The sequence below is a fragment of the Oncorhynchus mykiss genome, chromosome 16 (genome assembly GCF_057628025.1).
Source record: "Oncorhynchus mykiss isolate SJ-2025 chromosome 16, ASM5762802v1, whole genome shotgun sequence".
In the NCBI taxonomy this organism is placed as follows: Eukaryota; Metazoa; Chordata; class Actinopteri; order Salmoniformes; family Salmonidae; genus Oncorhynchus; species Oncorhynchus mykiss.
The window spans coordinates 72097232-72123427 of record NC_143037.1 but is presented as its reverse complement, the minus strand read 5'-3'; the positions used below and the strand labels follow the sequence as shown (position 1 = coordinate 72123427).

The 26196-nt window shown below is 44.0% G+C and overlaps 1 protein-coding gene and 1 long non-coding RNA gene across 2 annotated transcripts in view; one reads left to right on the top strand and one right to left on the bottom strand.

Moving 5' to 3' along the window:
* LOC110492642 (syntenin-1) overlaps positions 1-26196 on the bottom strand; it is a 35726-nt gene that overhangs the window by 2985 nt on the left and 6545 nt on the right. Inside the window, exons 2-6 of the mRNA XM_036947666.2 lie at positions 16920-16971; positions 9402-9513; positions 3410-3510; positions 1369-1533; positions 360-535 (exon numbers count right to left, since the gene is read on the bottom strand). Of these exons, the coding sequence (XP_036803561.1) occupies positions 360-535; positions 1369-1533; positions 3410-3510; positions 9402-9513; positions 16920-16970 (605 nt within the window). The 5' untranslated portion in view covers position 16971. The remainder of the gene's footprint in view (positions 1-359; positions 536-1368; positions 1534-3409; positions 3511-9401; positions 9514-16919; positions 16972-26196) is intronic.
* LOC149976978 (uncharacterized) lies at positions 3652-8472 on the top strand. The gene is made up of 2 exons (XR_016487524.1): positions 3652-7842; positions 7927-8472. It is a non-coding gene; the product is annotated as an uncharacterized LOC149976978 (long non-coding RNA).

Here is a 26196-nt window from a genome sequence, read left to right as displayed (position 1 = left end):
CAGATCTGTAGTGTTTGTCAGGTTCACAGAGCAACTAAGAACATTTTTACACTCCACTTACTCAAACATTCCCTCTTAATGGCCAGACATATTGATGAACAGCAACACCTCATGACATAATCCAAGGAACTACAACAAACTGATCAGATCGGACTACACTGCGGCCCTGCGTCGTCCAGGGTAAGGGAGGGTTTGGCCGGGGTAGGGGAGGTTTTGTCCGGGGTAGGGGAGGGTTTGTCTGGGGTAGGGATGTCATTGTAAAATAAGAATTTGTTCTTAAACTGACTTGCCTCATTAAAAAAAGGTTAAATAAATAAAATAGTATCTGCATGAAATAACGGTGGTCGTCACCTCCTTACCTGTCCCGGACAATGAGCTCGATGCGGGTCTCCGCAGCAACCTTCAGGGCTTTGTGGGCCTTGTCCAGGCTCCAGCCAGCACAGTTCTGCCCGTTGATCTGGAGGACCTGGTCCCCGAAGCGCAGGCCCCCCAGGGCGGCCGGGGAGTTGGCCTGAACCAGCTGGATAAACACGCCCTGAGGAGACGGATGGATAACTGTAATCTGGTTTGAGGACAGATGGATAACCGTAATCTGTAGTCTGGTTTGAGGACAGATGGATAACCGTAATCTGTAGTCTGGTTTGAGGACAGATGGATAACCGTAATCTGTAGTCTAGTTTGAGGACAGATGGATAACCGTAATCTGTAGTCTGGTTTGAGGACAGATGGATAACCGTAATCTGTAGTCTGGTTTGAGGACAGATGGATAACCGTAATCTGTAGTCTGGTTTGAGGACAGATGGATAACCGTAATCTGTAGTCTGGTTTGAGGACAGATGGATAACCGTAATCTGTAGTCTGGTTTGAGGACAGATGGATAACCGTAATCTGTAGTCTGGTTTGAGGACAGATGGATAACCGTAATCTGTAGTCTGGTTTGAGGACAGATGGATAACCGTAATCTGTAGTCTGGTTTGAGGACAGATGGATAACCGTAATCTGTAGTCTGGTTTGAGGACAGATAGATAACCGTAATCTGTAGTCTGGTTTGAGGACAGATGGATAACCGTAATCTGTAGTCTGGTTTGAGGACAGATGGATAACCGTAATCTGTAGTCTGGTTTGAGGACAGATGGATAACTGTAATCTGTAGTCTGGTTTGAGGACAGATGGATAACCGTAATCTGTAGTCTGGTTTGAGGACAGATGGATAACCGTAATCTGTAGTCTGGTTTGAGGACAGATGGATAGCCGTAATCTGTAGTCTGGTTTGAGGACAGATGGATAACCGTAATCTGTAGTCTGTTTTGAGGACAGATAGCCTAATTTACGACCAGACTACGGATTAGGGATATGATAATGACTCACATTGTCGATGGCTCTTAGCCTCAGGCCGACCTTCCTATCCTGGTCCTTACAGAGGATGATCTCACGCAGGCCGGGACGGATCTCTGCCCTCTTGATGCCCACGTCTGACCCCGTCACGGGACACACCATGCCACTGATTCCCATGCCAGAGGACACCGCCACTTGCTGTGGAGAGAGGGAGGTGACATTAAGATAAGAGGGCGGAGATTGGAAAATAGATGGTAATGGAAATGGTAATGGTTTCCCATCAATAAGCAATTGGAGATGGAACGTTTCCCATCAATATGTGGGAGATTGACTGTAACATTTCCAGGTTAACCAGTATAATTTTCACTTGCTAAACATCCCCCCAAAGATCTTATAGAAAATAGACTTGCTTTTAGTTCTCACTCCTATGTTATAAGACGGACTCGGACTGTAAATTTGCCAGATACTAGAATTGTTATTTTTTGTGTTCTAAAGTGAGTGAGAGAAGTAGATGTCAGTGGACATGATACAAGGCAGTATGAGAGATCACCCACACACTCCCACTAGCCTACTCACTAAACAGGAGCAGAGGCCTCCCAGACACTCCAGGCTGTTGAGGAGTCCGTCAGTGCTGCTCTGGGAACACAGTGCTATGCTACACTGTACTCTGGTTTCTTTTTTTCTTTATTTTTCCATGGTATCCAAATTGGTAGTTACAGTCTTGTCTCATCGCTGCAACTCCCGTACGGACTCGGGAGAGGCGAAGGTCGAGAGCCATGCGTCCTCCGAAACACAACCCAACCAAGCCGCACTGCTTCTTGAGACAATGCCCGATTAACCCGGAAGCAAGCCGCACCAATGTGTCGGAGGAAACACCGTACACCTGGCGACCGTGTCAATGTGCACTGCGCCATGCCCGCCACAGGAGTCGCTAGTGCCTGATGGGATAAGAACATCATTGCCAGCCAAACCCTCCCCTAACCCGGACGACGCTGGGCCAATTGTGCTCTGCCCCATGGGTCTCCCGGTCGCGGCTGGTTGCGACAGAGCCTGGACTTGGGACCCAGGATCTCTAGTGGCACAGCTAGCACTGTGATGCAGTGCCTTAGACCACGGCACCACTCGGGAGGCCTGTATTCCGGTTTCTAAAGAGCCTGCTAGGAGTCCGTAGGACCGGGACGACACCAGTATCGCAACACGAGTTAGTATCGTGGCAAGGAAACAAAACACAAAGCGGATTTAACTTCTTTAAGAACACAACCCTAATGTTGGAAACAAACATGTTGTCATCCAGAGTCACATGTATTTATTTTCCAGGTTATAGAACACAATCTGTTACATACAGCAGGTTTTAAAAAGGACCAAAGAGTTCGGTTAGCTTTGTGTTTTCATTTTTGCCATGGAAAAAAAAATTGCAATACAGATACTGGTATCGTCCCGACACTATGAGTCCACTACTGAGAGCTCATCCAAAATCACTGTCCCTCCTGCCTGCCCCCCCCCCCCCCCCCCCTAAAACCTAGGCTACATGTCGCATTCATGTACAACTCTGACGAACCACAGGGTTCAACTCTTGTTGAACCCTGTGGTTTGAATGTAATCTCTCTCATTGAACCCTGTGGTTTGAATGTAATCTCTCTCGTTGAACCCTGTGGTTTGAATGTAATCTCTCTCGTTGAACCCTGTGATTTGAATGTATATTTACTAACTACAGTCTGAGTCGCCGTGTATACACTTCAGCATGTTTTTGTGAAGCAGAGGGAACTTCATCCAGGGCCGTGCGGTCTTCTCCAGAGACCTACAGGATGTGTTGTGTACTGGTGTTAGCTGGCCTGATGGCACTGGGGTCTGCTCTGCTGACGTCTGAGCATCACACAGAGGAAATATCACCCAGTAAAAATAGACCTTACATAATATGACATTCAGGCATCTTATCCCTCACTCAGCCAATGAGGAGGAAGTACCGCTGAAATGAGGTCACAACTGACATCCTTCATTACAGACACATAGGGACACCATCTGACATACATCAGCAACAAGAAGTAGGCCTAAATCCTCCACACGCACAACTTACATTGTCTGCCATGGGCACCGAGGCCATGTTCCTCTGCACCTCATCACTGTCGAGGCTCAGGCCCATGTACTCTCCCAGCTCCTCCAGGTTAGGGTACAGGGCTAGGAGATAACAACACACAGTTAATATAAAAATAAAAAAAATCACATGTTATTTGTCACACGCACCTAGTACAAAACAGGTGTAGACCTTACAGTGAAATGCTTACTTCCAAGCCCTTAACCAACAATGCAGTTTTAAGAAGAAGGCGTTAAGAAAGTATTTACTAAAATAAACTGAAGTTTAAAAAAAAATCATAATTAAAAGAGCAATAACAGTAACAAGGCTTCATACAGGGGGTACCGGTACAGAGTCAACGTGCAGGGGCACCGGTTAGTCCAGGTAATATGTACATGTAGGTAGAGGTAAAGTGACTATGCATGGGTAACAAACAGAGTAGCAACAGTGTAAAAATGGGGGTGGGGGCAATGCAAATAGTCCAGGTGGCCATTTGATTAGCTGTTCAGGAGTCTTATGGCTTGGGGATAGAAGCTGTTTAGAAGCTTTTTGGACTAGTACCGCTTGCCGTGTGGTAGCAGAGAGAACAGTCTATGACTAGGGTGGCTGGAGTCTGGCAACTTTTTGGGGCCTTCCTCTGACACCGCCTGGTATAGAGGTGCTGGACGGCAGGAAGCTTGTCCCCAGTGATGTACTGGGCCATGCGCACTACCCTCTGTAGTGCCTTGCGGTCGGAGGCCGAGCAGTTGCCAAACTAGGCGGTGATGAAACCATGCTCTCGATGGTACAGCAGTATAACTTTTTGAGGATCTGAGGACCCATGCCAAATCTTCTCCTGAAGGGGAATAGGCTTTGTTGTGCCCTCTTCACAATTGTCATGGTGTGTTTGGACCATGAAAGTTTGTTGGACACCAAGGAACTTGAAGCTCTCAACCTGCTCTACTACAGCCCCTTAATGATGGTGTTGGAGTCGTGCTTGGCCATGCAGTCATGGGTGAACAGGGAGCACAGGAGGGGACTGAGCATGCACCCCTGAGGGGCCCCCGTGTTGAAGATCAGCGTGGCAGATGTGTCATTACCTACCCTTACCACCTGGGGGTGCCCCGTCAGGAAGTCCAGGATCCAGTTGCAAAGGGAGGCGTTTAGTCCCTAGGTCCTTAGCTCATCACTAAGCTAAGGACCCTGTAGTTCACGGTCCTCTGTAGCTCAGTTGGTAGAGCACGCACGGTCCTCTGTAGCTCAGTTGGTAGAGCATGGTCCTCTGTAGTTCAGTTACTCAGTACCTTGTTGAAGCACCTTTGGCAGCGAACACAGCCTTGAGTCTTCTTGGCACACCTGTATTTGGGGAGTTGCTCACATTCTTCTCTGCAGATCCTCTCAAGCTCTGTCAGGTTGGATGGGGAGCGTTGCTGCACAGCTACTCTCAGGTCTCTCTAGAGATGTTCGATCTGGTTCAAGTCCAGGTTCTGGCTGGAACACTCAAGGACATTCAGAGACTTGTCCCAAAACCACTTCTCCGTTGTCTTGGCTTTGTGCTTAAGAGACGTTTCTTCTGCTGGAAGGTGAACCTATGCCCCAGTCGGAGGTCCTGAGCGGTCTGGAGCAGGGTTTTCATCAAAGATCTCTGTACTTTGCTCCATTCATCTTTACCTGGATCCTGACTAGTCTACCAGTCTCCCTGCCGCTGAACAACATCCGCACAGCATGATGCTGCCACCACCATGCTTCACTGTAGGGATGGTGCCAGGTTTCCTCCAGACGTGACGCTTGGCATTCAGGCCAAAGATTTCAATCTTGGTTTCATCAGACCAGAGAATCTTGTTTCTCATGGTCAGAGTACTTTAGGTGCCTTTTGGCAAACTCCAAGCGGGCTGTCATGTGCCTTTTACTGAGGAGTAGCTTCCACCTGGCAACTCTACCATTAAGGCCTGATTGGTGGATTGCTGCAGATATGGTTGTCCTTCTGGAAGGTTCTCCCATCTCCAAAAAGGAACTCTGGAGCTCTTTCAGAGTGACCATTGGGTTCTTAGTCACCTCCCTGACCAAGGCCCTTCTCCCCCGATTGCTCAGTTTGGCAGGGCGGCCAGCTCTAGGAGTCTTGGTGGTTCCAAACTTCTTCCTTTTAAGAATGATGGCGTCCACTGTCCTTGGGGGACCTTCAATGCTGCAGACATTTTTTGTTGTTCTGTGCCTCGACACAATCCTGTCTCGGAGGTCTACGGACAACTCCTTCAACCTCATGGCTTGATTTTTGCGCCGACATGCAACCTTTCCAAATCATGTCTAATCAATTGAATTTACCACAGGTGTACCCCAATCAAGTTGTAGAAACATCTAGAATGATCAATGGAAACAGGATGCACCTGAGCTCAATTTCGAGTCTCATAGCAAAGGGTCTGAATACTTACGTAAATAAAATATTTATGTTTTTTATTTTTTTTAAATTTGCTTTGTCATTATAGATTGAAGAAATTGTTTTTGTGGAAAGGGAATTGGTCTGAATACTTTCCAAATCCCAAGTCTGTCTTTTACTGTGTCTTTGATATTTCACATGGACGACATTACTAAAGGTTAACAGTCGACGTGGACGACATTACTAAAGGTCAACAGTCGACATTACTAAAGGTTAACAGTCGACGTGGACGACATTACTAAAGGTCAACAGTCGACATTACTAAAGGTTAACAGTCGACGTTACTAAAGGTTAACAGTCGACATTACTAAATGTTAACAGTCGACGTGGACGACATTACTGAAGGTCAACATTCGACATTACTAAAGGTCAACAGTCGACATTACTAAAGGTTAACAGTCGACGTGGACGACATTACTAAATGTCAACAGTCGACATTACTAAAGGTTAACAGTCGACGTGGACAACATTACTAAAGGTCAACAGTCGACATTACTAAAGGTTAACAGTCGACGTGGACAACATTACTAAAGGTCAACAGTCGACATTACTAAAGGTTAACAGTCGACGTGGATTACATTACTAAAGGTCAACAGTCGACATTACTAAAGGTTAACAGTCGACGTTACTAAAGGTTAACAGTCGACATTACTAAAGGTTAGCAGTCGACGTTACTAAAGGTTAACAGTCGACGTGGACGACATTACTAAAGGTTTACGGGCGACGTTACTAAAGGTTAACAGTCGACGTGGACGACATTACTAAAGGTTTACGGTCGACATTACTAAAGGTTTACGGTCGACAGTAACATCTGGAAGACAAGGTGCATTATGAACACTGTGGGTTTTTTTTTTTTACAAATCAAAACAGAATATTAAAAAAAATAAAAAATAAGACCGACAATTACATCTGTAAAGTATGTAATTATGAACTCAAATATATTGATGTGACTGTTGAAATGTATTCATGTGAACTATTTATGATCGTAAAATGTGAAAAACAATAAATATGTTTTTAGGAATAAAGTTTGGGTGGAAAGTTAAAGGACACGTGTATACCAAGGCATGTGGGAGATTGACACGAAAAGCCAGACAGTCACACAGCACCCCCACAATAAACATTAAAAGGCATAGGCTATAGGACACTATTTTTGGTTCAAACTAAGGAATACACATGATTGACACAGAACATCCACCCACACGGTCCACAGATGCTGTATGGGAGACGAATTTGCTGTCAGTGATTCAACTAACCACCGCCTACACGCATCATTAGAGGATCTCTTCCTATTGGACAGGAAAAATATATATATAGACCAAGCACTGCTCAGTCTACGCATTGGATTGGTTAACACACATACTCATTTAATAATATAACTATTGGCCTCTTCTCACACACACACACACAACTACCACTCAGCTAATACAGGATATGAACTGACCTTGGCCTGGTGTAATCCGCAATACCATTACCTCTCAGAGTTGCAGTGATCTGTAAACCCCAGGGATTAAATGATGTCTCAGTGTTAGTTTTACTCTTTCATCTAACCTCACCCCTGGCCCCTACGGATCACCGGGGCTGAGCCTGACGACAACACTGGCCCCTACGGATCACCGGGGCTGAGCCTGACGACAACACTGGCCCCTACGGATCACCGGGGCTGAGCCTGACGACAACACTGGCCCCGACGGATCACCGGGGCTGAGCCTGACGACAACACTGGCCCCTACGGATCACCGGGGCTGAGCCTGACGACAACACTGGCCCCTACGGATCACCGGGGCTGAGCCTGACGACAACACTGGCCCCTACGGATCACCGGGGCTGAGCCTGACGACAACACTGGCCCCTACGGATCACCGGGGCTGAGCCTGACGACAACACTGGCCCCTACGGATCACCGGGGCTGAGCCTGACGACAACACTGGCCCCTACGGATCACCGGGGCTGAGCCTGACGACAACACTGGCCTCTACAGATCACAGAAAATGAAAATATATGAAAGATGAATAACAGAACAGAGGTGTGTAATAACAGAACAAAGGTGTGTAATAACAGAACAGAGGTGTGTAATAACAGAACAGAGGTGTGTAATAACAGAACAGAGGTGTGTAATAACAGAACAGAGGTGTGTAATAACAGAAGAGGAGGAGGTGGTGATGTGTAATAACAGAACAGAGGAGGTGATGTGTAATAACAGAACAGAGGAGGTGATGTGTAATAACAGAACAGAGGAGGTGATGTGTAATGACAGAACAGAGGAGGTGATGTGTAATGACAGAACAGAGGAGGTGATGTGTAATGACAGAACAGAGGAGGTGATGTGTAATGACAGAACAGAGGAGGTGATGTGTAATGACAGAACAGAGGAGGTGATGTGTAATGACAGAACAGAGGAGGAGGTGTGTAATAACAGAACAGAGGAGGAGGTGTGTAATAACAGAACAGAGGAGGAGGTGTGTAATAACAGAACAGAGGAGGAGGTGGCGATGTGTAATAACAGAACAGAGGTGGTGATGTGTGAGGGAATGAAGGGAGAGCAATGAGAGGGGATGCAGAGATAAGACATGATTGGAGGAAATGAGGAAGCGGGCGGCAGTGAGAGCTGTGGTTGGGATGAGGTCCAGTGGTGATGTCATGCAGGGCCATTTCCTTCACCACCTTTCCTGTCTGTCCCCTTCAGGCCTGAGGAAGAAAACTCCCCTCCCAGCGCTGCTACCAGGCCAGCCGTCTCCATGTCAACCATTAGCTAGCTCCACTGGGAGAAAACCAAAGCCCAGAGCACATCCCATACTGAGAAAGAGAGAATGAGAGAGTGGAAGAGGGGGAACAAGTGAAAAAGAGCAGAAAACCACCTTTTTTTCCCCTCCCTGTGTGGGCCCTGTCCACCTCCCTTTTATATGGTAGTCCTGCCTCCCTCCCTCTATTGGAATCCCTGCTCACTGTGGTCTGCCTGCCCATTTCACCCTCACTCAATGAAAGACACAGACTGAGCGGAGACCGATCCACAGAGTAGGAGCTGAGCTAAAGAACATTCAATAAGACCCCATACCCCCAACTGCCTCTAATCCTCAGCCTGTCTTTATCTCCTCTCAACACCACACTACAGAGCCAAAAGGCCTTTCACCACTAACAACAGCCTGATTCAGAGAAGAGCCCCAAAACAGACACAAAGATGGAAAGGGAAACCAAGGGACGAAAGGGAGAGTAGAAAGAAAGTGAGAGACCAGGGACTGTATTCATAAAGTGTCTCAGAGTATAAGTGCTGCTCTAGGATCAGTGTTTCCTTTCAGATCATAATGAATAAGATTACATGGACACGGAAGGACCTGATCCAAAGAGCAGCAATCCTACTCTGAGAAGTTTTGTAAATAGGAACACCCTGGTCTGGAGGAGGGCAAACCAACAGGGAAACTACAGAACATGGTCTGTGATACTCAACGTTTCTCTGCGTGCAGTTTGAAGGAAGTTGCACAGTAACTTAAGTGCAATGACTGGAAGACATAACAAAAATGGTATCCACGTGTTCATATGACACTGTGGAAGTCCAGAGATGTCCCTTTAACATGGTATAGGCCTCACAGAAGCCGGTGGACTCCCCTGATGACGGCATCCCCAGCACAGCAGCCTGCGGCTGGTAGGTCCCCTCAGCGATGGCTGGGGTAGCAGTGGTATGGGCCAATTGGGTCTGAGCCTAGGAGAAAGACAGTAAAGATGTTTATTAAGTCACCACACTGAAACTAAATATATATATATATATTTTTTTTTTTTCATTTTCACCTTTATTCAACCAGGTAGGCCAAGTACAAGTTCTCATTTACAACTGTGACCTGGCCAAGATGAAGCAAAGCAGTGCAACACAAACAACAGAGTTACACATGGGATAAACAAACGTGCAGACGATAACACAATTGAAAAATCTATGTCAATTTGATGGGCTTATGTCTGTTAAATTGAAATGGTCTTGAATGGTGTGCCCCAAGGCTCTGCACTTGGTCCTCTCTTATTCACTATTTATATAAATGATTTAGACAAAAATGTCCAAAATACACAACTTCATTTTTATGCTGATGATACTGTTATTTACTGTTGTGCCTCGTCTCTTACAAAAGCTTTCCAGAACTTGCAAACTGCTTTTTATACTGTTCAACATACCTTGTGTCAATTGAAGCTTATCCTCAATACTGATAAAAATAAACTAATGGTGTTTTCTAATGAAAGAAATAGACCTGAGCCTTTCACCTATGACTACCTGTCAGGGCATGGAGATTGAGGTTGTAACCTCATAAATATCTTGGAATTTTAATTGATGACGGCCTCTCTTTTAAATTGCATATTCAACAACTTACATTGAAATTGAAGCTGAAATTGGGATTTTATTTTATTTTATTTTTATTAGGCCTGTTTTTCTTTTGAAGCCAGAACGAGGCTAGTGTCAGCTACATTTATGCCTTTACTAGACTATGGGGATATTTTATATATGAATTCTTCTGCTCAGTGTTTGAGATCAATTGACACTCTTTACCATGGCACTTTGAGATTTATTTTAAACTGCAAAACACTTATGCACCACTGCACTTTGTATACCAGGGTTGGCTGGTCTTCTCTAGCCACTCGTAGGCTCAGTCACTGGGATACTTTTATTTACAAAGCCATTTAAGGGTTTACTAACTTTTTATTTTTGCATTTTTAATTTGTATTGTTCAGAAATGTGGTGGGTCGTCTCTTCGTTCGCTGGACTTTATCCTGCTAACTGTTCCAAATGTCCGAACTGAATTTGTTAAAAGGGCTTTTATGTACTCTGCACCATCGTCTTGGAACACCTTACAAAATACTTTTAAACTGGAAGAACTTGTCCCGATTGGTGTTTTTAAATCACCGATGAAGGATTTTGAGGCCGATTCCCTGACCTGTCAATGTTTTTAATTTGCTGTTTTATACCCTTGTGAATTCAATGGTTTTTACTAGATTACTTGTAGTTTTTCATGTTGTCTGTCTGTAATTTTTTTGTAATGATTTGGTGCTGCCCATCTTGGCCAGGGCGCTCTTGAAAAAGAGATTTTAATCTCAATGAGCCCTTCCTGGTTAAATAAAAAAATGTACAGGGTATTGTAAGATTAGATAGGGAAGGCAATAAATAGGCCATAGTGGTGAAATAATTACAATTTAGCATTAACACTGGAGTGATAGATGTGCAGATGATGAATGTGCAAGTAGAGATACTGGGGAGCAAAAAGAGCAACAACAACAAAAAATAACATGGGGATGAGGTAGTTGGGTGGGCTATTTACAGATGGGCTGTGTACAGGTGCAGTGATCTGTAAGCTGCTCTGACAGCTGATGCTTATAGTTAGTGGGGGGAGATATGAGTCTCCAGCTTCAGTGATTTTTACAATTTGTTCCGGTCATTGGCAGCAGAGAACTGGAAGTAAAGGTGGCCAAAGGAGGAGTTGGCTTTGAGGATGACCAGTGAAATATACCTGCTGGGTAGCATGCTACGGGTGGGTGCTGCTATGGTGACCTGTGAGCTGAGATAAGGCGGGGCTTTGCCTAGCAAAAACTTATAGATGACCTGGAGCCAGTGGGTTTGGCGACGAATATGTAGCGAGGGCCATCCAACGATTATACAGGTCGCAGTGATGGGTAGTATATGGGGCTATGGTGACAAAACGGATGGCACTGTGATAGACTGCATCCAATATGCTGAGTGGAGTGTTGGAAGCTATTTTGTAAATGACATCGCCGAAGTCAAGGATCGGTAAGGACAGTCAGTTTTACAAGGGTATGTTAGGCAGCATGAGTGAAGGAGGCTTTGTTGCAAAATAGGAAGTCGATTCAAGATTTAATTTTGGATTGGAGATGCTTAATATGAGTCTGAAAGGAGAGTTAAGGGTCTAACCAGACACCTAAGTATTTGTAGTTGTCCACATATTCTAAATCAGAACCATCCAGAGTAGTGATGCTAGCTGGGCGGGCGGGTGCGGGCAGCAATCAGTTGAAGAGCATGCATTTGGTTTTACTAGCATTTAAGAGCAGTTGGAGGCCACGGAAGGAGTGCTGTATGGCATTGAAGCTCGTTTGGAGGTTTGTTAACACAATGTCTAAAGAAGGGCCAGAAGTATACAGAATGGTGTCGTCTGCGTAGAGGTGAATCAGACACTCACCAGCAGCAAGAGCGACATCATTGATATATACAGAGAAAGGCGTCGGCCTGAGAATTGAACCCTGTGGCACCCCCCATAGAGACTGCTAGAGGTCCGGACAACAGGCCGTCCGATTTGACACACTGAACTCTGTCTGAGAAGTAGTTGGTGAACCAGGCAAGGCAGTCATTTGAGAAGCCAAGGCTTTTGAGTCTGCCGATAAGAATGCTGTGATTGACAGAATCGAAAGCCTGGGCCAGGTCGATGAAGACGGCAGCACAGTACTGTCTTTTATCGATGCCGGTTATGATATCGTTAAGGACCTTAACTTCTTCGATATAGGGGGCGCTCTTTTAATTTTTTGGATGAAAAACATTCCCGTTTTAAACAAGATATTTTGTCACGAAAAGATGCTCGACTATGCATATAATTGACAGCTTTGGAAAGAAAACACTGACGTTTCCAAAACTGCAAATATATTGTCTGTGAGTGCCACAGAACTGATGTTACAGGCGAAACCCAGATAAAAATCCAGTCAGGAAGGGACGCATTTTTTAAAACCGCCTCATTCCAATGACTCCTTATATGGCTGTGGAGGAGCTAGGAGTCAGCTTACGTTTTCCCCAAGGTGTCTGCAGCATTGTGACGTATTTGTAGGCATATCATTGGAAGATTAACCATAAGAGACTACATCTACCAGGTGGTCGCTTGGTGTCCTCCGTCGCAATTATTGCGTAATCTCCAGCTGCAGTATTTTTCTGTTTGCCTTTGATGAGAAACCGACTGCCAGGAATGATTTTTCATCTAATAGAATTGTGAAAAACACCTTGAGGATTGATTCTAAACAACGTTTGCCATGTTTCTGTCGATATTATGGAGCTAATTTGGAAAAAAGTTCGGCGTTGTGTTGACTGCATTTTCGGGTTTTTTTCTTAGCCAAACATGATGAACAAAACGGAGCTATTTCTCTTTCACAAATAATCTTTTTGGAAAAAATGAACATTTGCTATCTAAATGAGAGTCTCGTCATTGAAAACATCCGAAGTTCTTCAAAAGGTAAATTATTTTATTTGAATGCTTTTCTTGTTTTTGTGAAAATGTTGCCTGCTGAATGCTAGGCTTAATGCTATGCTAGGCTATCAATACTCTTACACAAATGCTTGTGTAGCTTTGGTTAAAGCATATTTTGAACATCTGAGATGACAGTGTTGTTAACAAAAGGCTAAGCTTGTGTTTCAATATATTTATTTCATTTCATTTGCCATTTTCATGAATAGGAAACGTTGCGTTATGGTAATGAGCTTGAGGCTATGATTACGCCCCCGGATACAGGATTGCTCGACGCTAGAGGTTAAGCATGGCTGAGGTGCACCCGTGACCAGCTCGGAAACCAGATTGCATTGTGGAGAAAGTACAGTGGGATTCGAAATGTTCGGTAATCTGTTTGTTAACTTGGCTTTCGAATACCTTAGAAAGGCAGGATAGGATAGATATAGGTCTGTAACAGTTTGGGTCTAGAGTGTCTCCCCCTTTGAAGTGGGGGATAACCGCGGCAGCTTTCCAATCTTTAGGGATCTCAGACGGTACGAAAGAGGTTGAACAGGCTAGTAATGGGGGTTGCAACAACTTCGGAAGAACATTTTAGAAAGAGGGGGTCCAGATTGTCTAGCCCAGCTGATTTGTAGGGGTCCAGATTTTGCAGCTCTTTCAGAACTTGGGTGAAAGAGAAGTGGGGTGGGGGGGGGGCTTGCGAAAGTTGCTGTGGGGGGTGCAGAGCTGTTGACTGGGGTAGTGGTAACCAGGTGGAAAGCATGGCCAGCTGTAAAAAGATGCTTCTCCATGGACTTTACAGTCTCCCAGAGCTTTTTGGAATTAGTGCACAGTCCTAACTCACTGTGTATACAACTCTTACAGTACGAGGGTACCCCCCCCCCCCCCCCAGCCTAGACAGAGTAACGGACACTAGAACACCTGCAGCCTAGACAGAGTAACAGACACTAGAACACCTGCAGCCTAGACAGAGTAACAGACACTAGAACACCTGCAGCCTAGACAGAGTAACAGACACTAGAACACCTGCAGCCTAGACAGAGTAACAGACACTAGAACACCTGCAGCCTAGACAGAGTAACAGACACTAGAACACCTGCAGCCTAGACAGAGTAACAGACACTAGAACACCTGCAGCCTAGACAGTAACAGACACTAGAACACCTGCAGCCTAGACAGAGTAACAGACACTAGAACACCTGCAGCCTAGACAGAGTAACAGACACTAGAACACCTGCAGCCTAGACAGAGTAACAGACACTAGAACACCTGCAGCCTAGACAGAGTAACAGACACTAGAACACCTGCAGCCTAGACAGAGTAACAGACACTAGAACACCTGCAGCCTAGACAGTAACAGACACTAGAACACCTGCAGCCTAGACAGAGTAACAGACACTAGAACACCTGCAGCCTAGACAGAGTAACAGACACTAGAACACCTGCAGCCTAGACAGAGTAACAGACACTAGAACACCTGCAGCCTAGACAGAGTAACAGACACTAGAACACCTGCAGCCTAGACAGTAACAGACACTAGAACACCTGCAGCCTAGACAGAGCAACAGACACTAGAACACCTGCAGCCTAGACAGAGTAACAGACACTAGAACACCTGCAGCCTAGACAGTAACAGACACTAGAACACCTGCAGCCTAGACAGAGTAACAGACACTAGAACACCTGCAGCCTAGACAGAGTAACAGACACTAGAACACCTGCAGCCTAGACAGTAACAGACACTAGAACACCTGCAGCCTAGACAGAGTAACAGACACTAGAACACCTGCAGCATAGACAGAGTAACAGACACTAGAACACCTGCAGCCTAGACAGAGTAACAGACACTAGATAGAACACCTGCAGCCTAGACAGAGTAACAGACACTAGATAGAACACCTGCAGCCTAGACAGAGTAACAGACACTAGAACACCTGCAGCCTAGACAGAGTAACAGACACTAGAACACCTGCAGCCTAGACAGAGTAACAGACACCAGAACACCTGCAGCCTAGACAGAGTAACAGACACTAGAACACCTGCAGCCTAGACAGAGTAACAGACACCAGAACACTGACATTTGGAAAATAAAATGTCACTAGACATTACATTCTAGTCATTTAGCAGACGGTCTTATCCAGAGCAACTTACAGGAGCAATTAGGGTTGCTTAACCTGTTAGATCTCTAGGGGCGCTATTTCATTTTTGGATAAAAAACGTTCCCGTTTTAAGCGCGATATTTTGTCACGAAAAGATGCTCGACTATGCATATTCTTGACAGTTTTGGAAAGAAAATACTCTGAAGTTTCAGAATCTGCAAAGATTTTGTCTGTAAGTGCCCCAGAACTCATTCTACAGGCGAAACCAAGATGATGCATCAACCAGGAATTAGCAGAATTTCTGAAGCTCTGTTTTCCATTGTCTCCTTATATGGCTGTGATTGCGCAAGGAATGAGCCTACACTTTCTGTCGTTCGCCCAAGGTCTTAGCAGCATTGTGACGTATTTGTAGGCATTTCATTGGAAGATTGACCATAAGAGACTACATTTTCCAAGTGTCCGCCTGGTGTCCTGCGTGGAATTCGGTGCGCAATTGCCAGCTGCTCGTACCTATCCATTTGATATAGGGGAGAAACCATGTGTCCAAGAACGATGTATCAATGAAGAGATATGTGAAAAACACCTTGATGATTGATTCTAAACAACGTTTGCCATGTTTTCAGTCGATATTATGGAGTTAATTTGGAAAAAAGTTCGCGTTTTGAGGACTGAATTTTCGGATTTTTTTTGGTAGCCAAATGTGATGTATAAAACGGAGCTATTTCTAATACACAAGGAATCTTTTTGGAAAAACTGAGCATCTGCTATCTAACTGAGAGTATCCTCATTGAAAACATCAGAAGTTCTTCAAAGGTAAATGATTTTATTTGAAGGCTTTTATGTTTTTGTTAATGTGGATGCTAACGCTAATGCTAACGCTAAATGCTAACGCTAGCTAGCTACTTTTACACAAATGATTGTTTTCCTATGGTTGAGAAGCATATTTTGAAAATCTGAGATGACAGTGTTGTTTACAAAAGGCTAAGCTTGAGAGATGGCATATTTATTTCATTTCATTTGCGATTTTCATGAATAGTTAACATTGTGTTATGCTAATGAGCTTGCTGATAGATTTACACAATCCTGGATACAGGGGTTTTTTCATAGCTAAACGTGACGCAGAAAACGGAGCGATTTGTCCTAAACAAATAATCTTTCAGGAAAAACTGAACATTTGCTATCTGAGTCTCCTCATTGAAAACATCTGAAGTTCTTCAAAGGTAAATTATTTTATTTGAATGCTTTTCTGTTTTTTTGTGTAAATGTTGCCAGCTGAATGCTAATGCTAAATGCTACGTTAGCCATCAATACTGTTACACAAATGCTTGTTTTGCAATGGTTGAGAAGCATATTTTGAAAATCTGAGATGACAGTGTTGTTAACAAAAGGCTAAGCTTGAGAGCTAGCATATTTATTTCATTTCATTTGCGATTTTCATGAATAGTTAACGTTGCGTTATGGTAATGAGCTTGAGGCTGTAGTCACGATACCGGATCCGGGTTTGGGAGATCAGAGAGGTTAAAGGCACAGACAGATTTTTCACTAGTCGGCTCGGGGATTCGAACCAGCAAGCTTTTGGTTTCTGGCCCAACGCTCTTAACCGCTAGGCTACCTGCTGCCTAGAGAAAATATAATGGACATTAGAACAAGTTGGCTGAAGCTTCGTATTTTTCTTCCTCTCTTTTAACAAAGAACACGGTCGATTTTCATTTGAATGTTTCAATTGGTTTTAGCCACCCGGGAGGAGGTCAGAGTAGCCTACTTTTAAAAAAAGTCCAGTATTCTGTCCGATACTGGGTTTTCCTTACCTTCATGGCCTTGTCCACCTTAAGGTCCTCGAGGGATGGATACAGCGACATTCTGTGGGAAGAACACAAAGGAAACTGTCAATGTTGGCATGATAAAGAGTAAATACCACAATACAAATGAGAGAATCTCACCCATAAACTGCTAACCTTTGATGTGTCGGAAGACAGGATCAGAGAGGGGGGGGGCTATGGACCACACAGAGAGAGGGTTGGAGAACAGAGCGGTCTGTCTGTCTGTCTGTCCATAGACCCGTGCCCATACACAGCTCTGAAAGAGTGACACACATGGCATGGGGACTCCCAGGACATAAAGCTCATAATGAGATTCCTGTTTTTCAATTGAGGCTTAAGTTTTTCACCACTAATCCACCATGATCCATTTCTGCACTTCCAGACCCCTTCCCATCATCACTCATCCTTTCATTATTGTGAGACGGAAAAGAGAGAGAAGGGTAGCTAACGGCAACAAAGATGTGATGTAAGCTGAGAAGTGGGTGTGGTCAGAACACCCTATAAAAGGCCTAACTAACAAGCAAACAAGTCAGAGATACCCTTCTTATCCACATACTGTAGGCTGGGCGAGTTCTAGAACAAACAATGTAGGCTAGAAAATGACTGTAGTAAGTTAAGGTGGTTTTGATAACAAAAATGTGATAAAGAAGAATGTTCCTACCCTTAAAAATGCCGAAAGCTCACATTTAATGTTAAAACCTTTTTTAAAAATGGCCTCATCTGACTACTGCGTGCCTCCATCTTGATAACGTGTCATCAATGACATCACTTGAATGGTTCGTCTGACAAACAGCCCAGATTAGATTGTATGTTTGTAGCCTCATTGAGAATGTTTGAAATTTTGACAATACAAAAATTATGAAAATAAGTGCCTTTATAGAAGGCTATCCTGTTAATTAAGAGACTAGCCAGGTAACATGGTATGAACGATAAATTGACAAAAAATATATATACACCCACACCGTGCAAGGTGGGCTAGCTAGCCAACTAGTCCGAAACCACGGCAAGCTCAGCTACCATTGATATTTTGCTAGGTAGCCTAGCGACATTGGCAGCATCATTTGGTAACCGAAGAAGGCTGTTCTGTTCCCACTATTCCTAGGCCTTCATCGAAAATAAGAATTTGTTCATGACTGACTAGCCTAGTTAAATAAAATGTACAAAAATCTAAAGTCTCACAACTAGCTGCAATTGATTTAATAAAAGTGGACACTGTTAGCAACACTACATGTCTGGAGCAAACTCTTTCAGAACAGACACCTAGCTATCTAGAAGGAGGCTCCCGAGTGCATCTCAGTGCAAGAGGTGACACTACAGACCCTGATTCGATTCCAGGCTGTAACACAACCGGCCGTGATTATCAGCCGCCCTATGGGGACTCCCAGTTGTCCCAGCGTTGTACGGGGTAGACCGTCATTGTAAATAAGTATTTGTTCTTAACTGACTTGCCAAGTTAAATAAAATAGCATTGACTGAATACTTGTTTTTCTAGACAGCTCTTTCTAGCCCAGCTAGCTAGCTTCTCCTAGGTTTGGCACATCTGAAATCCCTCACTGCAAACCATATTGGATAACGTTTTATGCCTAGTGTAGACGATCTGCCTGAGGGAACATTTCGGCATTTCGTGTATGATCAGTGAGAAAGTCCATATTGCAAATGTACGGTCCCTTACCAGACGTCCGAAATCGTTTGTAAAATTCGCGGTCGGCGTCGGGCCGTGCGGTAGGGCCGGACCTACCGGGAAGTCATCGAATGAACTTTGTCGGACGTTCGGTTTCCGTTAAATAAAATAAACAAGTTTTGGACCGTTTTTCCGCCGTCCCGGAAATTCCCACCAGATGGCATACGGAATCGTATGGCAATTTGGCAAAACATCACGAGTCACGACGGGGCCTTATCTCAAAAACTGAAAATATTTCGAAGCCGAAACTTGGTGAGCGTAGGTTTGGCGTAATGGGCAGTTGGCCCCGAACGGGATGGCGTCTAGGCCTCGACGGTTTTTGAGTTACGGCCATTTTTCTGGGATTAAAGGCTTAAAATGGAAGTAGATAAATTATTTTTCCACTTCAGGTCAAAGTCAAGGAGCCTCCGGTGTCAATAAAAAAAGAACCAGCCATTTATCTATCGTCATTTAAGAGAAACGGAACAATGACAAATTGGTGATGGTCACAAATAGGCGTTTTTTTTTTCCCAACAGTTACAGATCCAGTTGCAGGGTGTTCATACGAATATTTTTAAAGTGTGCTGCGGAGCTCTGCGACATTTCTGTGATTTTCTATGATTTTCTGAAATAACACAATAACTCAGTTCTTAACGTAAAGACTTAAAACTCAGGATTATGTAAAGGCATACCCCAATCAGGATATGAGTTTATTTATAGCTTCCTGTGCCAACCAGAAGTGCCTTAAATGGTGTCATAGTGGCTGTTTCCAAGGGTTAAAAAGGTCAGATCATTTCAAAACTTCATATGTGTGATTAGGCAACCCCCATAAACTGTAAGTCAGTCATTTCTCCCAACAGATGTCAAAGAAAAGCTCTCTCACACACACACACACACACAGCAAGGATGGAGTGACAAAGTGCGGTGCTTAAAGACACAGAGAGCAGGCAATGCAATGCATTACCATAATCCCTAGGCCGTGCCGAGTTCAACGAGATATCCCGCTTGACCGTAGCTCGCTCGGTCTAGGCGCAGCGACCATTAGAATAGTAGGCCCAAAATGAAGCCTGCCCCACAATGTCATTTGCTTTTGAGTGACAGTGAGAGAACCGTTAGGGTGAGAAGAAAAATTCCACCACATGAATGTTCCTAAGGTCCTCCCGATCTGAACAAACCTTGACCGTGTGGCATTAACCCTTCACAGTAAAACAGGGTTTTTTGATCTCACAGATTACAGTGTCATCTCTCCCCATAGGAATACATAGCCTGCACCACAAAATTCAACCTGAAGCCTATATGGGTTATGAATGCCGTATGAACCTGTCTTCGGTACCAGTCCATCAGGCCACTATGAGGTCTACCTGTGTTGATTCTAAGCTTCCTGGACCAACCGGAAGTGGTTAAAGTCACCCTAAAAGTGTTTACCCATACACTGCCTGCAGTTTGATAGACATAGTGCATTCAACCCTGTGTAGATCAGTCAATTCTTAACGTAAAGACTTAAAACGCGGGATTCTGTAAGTGGCCATGTCAATCAAGACATGTGTTGATTTATAGCTTCCTGTGCCAACCGGAAGTGCCATAATTGGTGTCTCAGGGGCTGTTTCGAAGGGTTAAAAAAGTCAGATCTGTCCAAAACTTCATATATGTGATTAGGCAACCCCCATGAACTGTAAATCAGTCATTTTTCTCCAAAAAAATCAAAGGAAAAAAAAAAATCACACTAAAACACAACTTGGAAGGAGGGACGTATTGGGGTGCGTAGAGACAGACAGTGGCTGCAATAGTTAGCTTTGTTCGAGCTAAAAAAGAACGGTCGGACCTAGAGTTCCGAAACTTTAGAAACCTGTTCTAGACCTCCGGTCGATGGTGCGTGGTGAGTTACGTGGCTCTAGACGGTTCTCGGACCGAGAAACAGCCTCGTACATTTGCAATAACTTCAATTCATTTTTGCATCACGAAAATGACGACGTTTAGAAAAGTCTCAGAGACGCAAGGCTAGGTGCGTTGAAACCGGCTCGGCCCATAGAGACGGACCCCAACGTTTCTGTCCGATAGCTCGTTCAAGGACCCCGTAGCAAGGCATGGAAATAAGTGGATTTTCAGCACCAATTAGGGTTTTTCCTCGGACACCAAATGACCTATCGAGCCGAAACTCGGGATTCGGGGTCGCCTCACATAGGCCTTCGCATAATGTCCGAACTGGACCCGCAGCTAGAACGTAACTATGTGTTTTACCTTTTTATTATGTTTTCAACTGAAGGCGCTGTGAATTATGGGCCTGCTCTGACATATGTGATAGTTGGCTACTAAATGAGTAGGAAAAAGTGGGTTTGGTGTCAATTGATATCCGTTTGGTGTCATAATGACATCTAATTGACTGATGGACACTGACTTGCTAGTTGACTTTTGTACATTTGCAATATGTTTAAACGGAGAGGGACCATCACCAAAATGGCATTCTGAAATCAACACAAAAAATGGCATCACCATAGTCTCCAGACTGTGCCGAGTTCAACGAGACGCCCCGCTTGACCGTAGCTCGTTCTGAGTGCAGCAAACTTGAAAAAAAGAAGGCCCAAAATGAAGCCTGCACCACAATGTCATTTGATTTTGGGTGGCAGTGAGAGAACCGTTAGGGTGAGAAGCACAATTCGACCTCAGGTACGTTCCTGAGGTCCACCCGATCCGTGCAAGCCTAACCTTGACCGTGTGGCATTAACCCTTCACAGTAAAAAGAAGGTGTTTACTTGAAACAGCTTGCTTTGACTTCTCTCCCCATAGGAATACATTGCCTGCACCTCTAAATTCAACCTGAAGCCTATGTGGGTTATGAATGCCTTATGAACCTGTCTTCTATGACAGTCCATCAGGCCACTATGAGGTCTACCTGTGTCGAATCTAAGCTTCCTGGAGCAACCGGAAGTGGTTAAAATGCCCCTAAAAGTGTTTACCCATACACTGCCTGCAGTTTGATAGACATAGCGCATTCAACCCTGTGTAGATCAGTCAATTCTTAACGTAAAGACTTAAAACTCGGGATTCTGTAAGTGGCTATGTAAATCAAGACATGTGTTTACTTATAGCTTCCTGTGCCAACCGGAAGTGCCTTTAATTGGGTCACACTCTCTGTTTCGAAGGGTTAAAAAAGTCACATCTCTCCAAAACTTCATATGTGTGACTAGGTAACCCTTCTGAACTGTAAATCAGTCATTAATCCCAACAGATGTCAAAGAAAAGCTCCCTCACACACACACAGGAAGGATGGAGTGATAAAGTGCGGTGCTTAAAGACACAGAGAGCAGGAAATGGCATTACCATAATCCCTAGGCCGTACCGAGTTCAACGAGATATCCCGCTTGACCGTAGCTTGCTCGGTCTAGGCGCAGCGACCATTAGAATAGTAGGCCCAAAATGAAGCCTGCCCCACAATGTCATTTGATTTTGGGTGAGAGTGAGAGAACCGTTAGAGTGAGAAGAAATATTCCACCACATGAATGTTCCTAAGGTCCTCCCGATCTGAACAAGCCTAACCTTGACCGTGTGGCATTAACCCTTAACAGTAAAACAGTGTTTTTTGATCTCACAGATTACAGTGTCATCTCTCCCCATAGGAATACATTGCCTGCACCCCTAATTTCAAACTGAGGCCTATGTGGGTTATGAATGCCGTATGAACCTGTCTTCGGTACCAGTCCATCAGGCCACTATGAGGTCTACCTGTGTCGAATCTAAGCTTCCTGGACCAACCGGAAGTGGTTAAAATCACCCTAAAAGTGTTTACCCATACCCTGCCTGCAGTTTGATAGACATAGTGCATTCAAGCCTGTGTAAATCAGTCAGTTCTTAACGTAAGGACTTAAAACTCAGGATTCTGTAACAGCATACCCCAATGAGGATATGTGTTGATTTATAGCTTCCTGTGCCAACCGGAAGTGCCATAATTGGTGTCTCATGGGCTGTTTCGAAGGGTTAAAAAAGTCTGATCTTTACAAAACTTCATATGTGTGATTAGGCAACCCCCATGAACTGTAAATCAGACATTTTTCCCAAAAAAATTCAAAGGAAAAAAAAATCACACTAAAACACAACTTGGAAGGAGGGACGTATTGGGGTGCGTAGAGACAGACAGTGGCTGCAATAGTTAGCTTTGTTGGAGCTAAAAAGAACCGTCAGACCTAGAGTTCCGAAACTTTAGAAACCTGTTCTAGACCTCCCGTCGATGGTGCGTGGTGAGTTACGTGGCTCTAGAAGGTTCTCGGACCGAGAAACAGCCTCGTACATTTGCAATAACTTCAATTCATTTTTGCATCACGAAAATGACGACATTTAGAAATGTCCCAGAGTCGCAAGACTAGGTTCATTGCGAACGTCTCGGCCCATATAGACAGACCCCAACGTTTCTGTCCGATAGCTCATTCAAGGACCCCGTAGCAAGTCATGGAAAATAGTGGATTTTCAGCACCAATTAGGGTTTTTCTCGGACACCAAATGACCTATCGAGCCGAAACTTGGGATTCGGGGTCGCCTCAGCTAGGCCAACACATAACATAAGAAATGGACCCGCAGCTAGAACGTAACTACGTGTTTTATGTTTTTTTTATGGTTTGAACCGAAGGCATTGTGAATTTTGGGCCAGCTCTGAAGTATGTAATAGTTGGCTACTAAACGAGTTGGAAAAAGTGGGTTTGGTGTCAGTTTGTATCAGTTTGGTGGTCAGAATGATATCTAATTGACTGATGGACTCTTGTCCACTTGACTCTTGTACATTTGCAATATGATTCTATAGTGAAAAAACATCACCAAAAGCGACATTCTGAAATCAACCCAAACGAGCGATTGAGATGACCCAGAATCACTGCAAAGCCATCCCGAGTTCATCGGGCCAGTCAATTTCACATTCCTGCAGGATTTTTATAGCATGACAAATTCGTGATGGTACCTGCCCATTAAAACATATTGCAAATGCACAGTGACTTTGAAAAAGTAAGGAAACATAAACAAAATAAATCAAAAAAATTTTGTTGCACATTTTAGATCACCAGTTGCACGGAGGAAAATCGTTACTTTTGACTTTGACTTTTGACTTCCTATGACATCATATTGCAAATGGAGAAAACATATGCCTTATGCACAAGTAAAAAAAAATATATATATATATGATAATAAAGTATGACTAAAGTATGTTGATAAAGTTCTTATACATGTTTTATTGACACAAAAATCGAAAGAATTTTGAAAAACGGTCCAGAAAGCACTTTAAGGATGTGTGAAGTTTTTTACCAAATTTTGACATTTTTGACTTTTGACTTTTGACTTCCTATGAAATCATATTGCAAATGGACAAAACATATGCCTTATGCGCATGTAATTTAAAAAAAAAACAAATTATGATGACAAAAGTATACTCATACAGTTCTTACACATGTGTAATTGACAAAAAAATCGAAAGAATTTCGAAAAAAGGCCCAGAAAGCACTTTAAGGGGTGATGAGTTTTTTTTTTTTTTATTCTTTTTTCAAAATGTTGCTTTTGGATGTTGACTTGGGTTCCATTTGCAATATGAAAAGCCCCGGTGGAACGCACACGCCCCCTATTGGAATTTTGAAGTGTTACAATTGGCAATTGGCAATTGCCATATGGCATTTGCAATATACTTTGCACGAATCAACGCCAAATTGGGTGGTTTTGGCCATCGTGTATATGGTTTGTCCAATGCCAATATTTTGCCATTAATTTTTGTCCAAATCAGGGGGGTATTCCCTTACATGCAGTTAACAACATCAAGGTTGGTATGCTAACTATCTAGCTAACATATGCTGACGCAGTACGAGCCAATGCCCATGTCAAAAGTACTGTAATGTTTAACACAGCAAAACCTTGCCCGCTGAATGAACAAAAACATGTGCAAGTGGGTTGACTGGACTATATAGGGTAATTCTATGCTAGCTACCGGCATTGTTATTGTGGACATCATGCATTCAGCTAGCTTGCTAATGTTGAGTAACAGTTGATATGATGCCCCTGTCCATGTGAAAAACCACTAATGTAGCCTACAGCTGAATGAGCTCAAAAACATTTGCAAGTGGTTTATTTTATAATATTTTTTCACCCCTTTTTTTGTGATAGCCAATTGGTAGTTACTGTCTTGTCCTATCAATGCAATTCCCATACAGACTCGGGAGAGGCGAAGGTCGAGAGCCATGCGTCCTCTGAAACACGACCCCACCAAGCCGCACTGCTTCTTGACACACTGCTAGCTTAACCCGGAAGCCAGCCACACCAGTGTGTCGGAGGAAACACTGTACAGCTGGCGACCAAAGTCAGCGTGCCTGCACCCGGCCTGCCACAAGTAGCCGCTACAGCGCGATGGGACAAGGACATCCCGGCCGGCCAAACCCGGACGACGCTGGGCCAATTCTGCGCCGCCTCATGCGTCTCCTGGTCACAGCCGGCTGCGACACAGCCTGAGATCAAACACGGGTCTGTACTGACGCTGGGTCTGTAGTGTGGAAACGTCTTTCTATCCTGAGCTAGGCGCCGAGGCCACATCTTTCTATCCTGAGCTAGGCGCCGAGGCCACATCTTTCTATCCTGAGCTAGGCGCCGAGGCCACATCTTTCTATCCTGAGCTAGGCGCCGAGGCCACATCTTTCTATCCTGAGCTAGGCGCCGAGGCCACATCTTTCTATACTGAGCTAGGCGCCGAGGCCACATCTTTCTATCCTAAAATATTGTATTATGTTCTAAAAGCATTTTCATAACATCAAGGTTACCGAACCTCGACATGTAAAACAATGTAGGTTGATTTGAGCATTTCCGTTTGTAACAGTCAAAACATACAACAGGCAGAATGTGTCATTGTTCACACACAGCAATCCCCCAGGGCACGTCATCAGTTAAAAAAACATGTTATGTAAGCCTCAACCTGCAGCCCGTTTGTACTGCTGCCTTGTCCCCAGTCACTGAACGAGCAACACAGCAAAACATCAAGGAGCTGGGCTTTTGCTGGGCTTTTGATCTCCGGAAGTCTACTATCAAGAAGAAAACATTGACGTCATAAAGATTTTGTCAAGGAACATAAAATAGTTTCTATCAACTAAAAACAAGAAAGTACATTACATCTATTAACACTGAAACCTATTGAGGAAGCTTGTGGTGGTTTCTACCTGGTACAAGGCCTTCAGAAAGTATTCACAACCCCCAGGACTTTTTCCACATTTTGTTATGTTACAGCTTGAATTTAAAATTGATTAAATTAAGATATTTTTTGGGGTCACTGGCCTACCCACAATACCCCATAATGTCAAAATGGAATTGTGTTTTTTGAGATAAAAAAAAACACAATTATATATGAAATGTCTTGAGTCAATAAGTATTCAGCCCCTTTGTTATGGCGAGCATAAAATGTTTTTTTTTTTTTTTTCATTGCTTAACAAATCATTGCATGGACTCACTGTGTGCAATATTGGTGTTTTACCTCTGTACCCCACACATACGATTATCTGTAAGGTCCCTCAACTGAGCAGTGGTTTTCAAACACAGATTCAACCAGAAAGACTAGGAAAGTTTTCCAATGCCACGCAAAGAAGGGCACCTATTGGT